Source organism: Acyrthosiphon pisum, chromosome X, assembly GCF_005508785.2.
Source record: "Acyrthosiphon pisum isolate AL4f chromosome X, pea_aphid_22Mar2018_4r6ur, whole genome shotgun sequence".
Taxonomy (NCBI): Eukaryota; Metazoa; Arthropoda; class Insecta; order Hemiptera; family Aphididae; genus Acyrthosiphon; species Acyrthosiphon pisum.
This window is the reverse complement of record NC_042493.1, coordinates 121732525-121733565: the sequence shown is the minus strand read 5'-3', so window position 1 is coordinate 121733565 and position 1041 is coordinate 121732525. Positions and strand designations below refer to the sequence as shown.

The window sequence follows — 1041 nt, the reverse complement described above, 5'->3', positions numbered from 1 at the left end:
TTTTTTTTTTGACAAATTTTTGAGGAATTTTGTATTAGAATTTCAAATCTAAGATTTAAAAATAAAAAAATCTATGAATAATTTGCTCATTTTCGTAATTTTTACGTATTTTGTCAATATTTGTCTTATGAAAAAAAAATTGTGACTGGATTTTTAATATTTATCAAATAACATTGTAACAATATATTAGGAGTATTGTATTAAACCAAAAAGTAACATTTTATTTACATTCATAGAAATAAAAACTAAAAAAAATTGAAACTGAAAAAGTTCTACATTTTTGAAAATTTTATCGTGTATAGAAAATGCTAATATAAACAACCATCGAACATTTCATATTCCTACAGTAATTTGTTTTAGAGTTACACAAAAACCAAAATCGATATTTTCAAAAACCAATTTTGCGTAAAAATTCACGGGTTTCCTTAATTAGTCGTCGACTTCCAAGTAAACATTTTGTTGGTTTCTTGTGTGAAACAAAGAAAAAATGTAACATACCTATTTACATATAATATACAAGTTGTTTAACAAATCTATAATACGAGTATAACAAATGTATAGAGATGGAGAATTTACGTAAAAAAATATCGCTAAATTTACCGGTAATTTTTTTTTTTTTTTTTTTTTTTTTTATTAATGAGTAAAAGACATCTACAATCTATACAATGTGTACATTAATTAGATGAGATAAAAGACTACAAAACAAGTAACAATGAATATTATGATTATGGGGAGTTACCCAGTGGTAACACCCAGCACGTGAATAACATTTTAATATAGTAACAGATTATTGTTATCTTATTTACTATCTCCAAGTGGAGTGTAAATGTGTGATAAATTATAATGAGCAGTAATTGGTATGACGGAGATAATTATGGAGAAATAATACCTTTAGCAATCAGTGAATTTAGTACAGAGGAGAGGAGGGAGATGAGGGGATCGATTAGTGATCTCAAATTAGAAATAAAACTAGAAACAATTTCGCCGACTTGATTGGGATGTGGACTTTGATTTCTGGTGGCTTCTGCGTATGATTTGTGT

General features: G+C 26.4%; 1 protein-coding gene across 1 annotated transcript; it reads right to left on the bottom strand.

The window, feature by feature from the left end:
* Nucleotides 1–636: 636 nt before the first annotated feature.
* LOC115033046 lies at nucleotides 637–1041 on the bottom strand (the record flags this gene model as incomplete). Its single annotated transcript, XM_029485780.1, is given in 1 exon segment — nucleotides 637–1041. A coding segment is annotated over 1 exon segment (169 nt), but the record flags the coding sequence as incomplete, so codon positions are not given.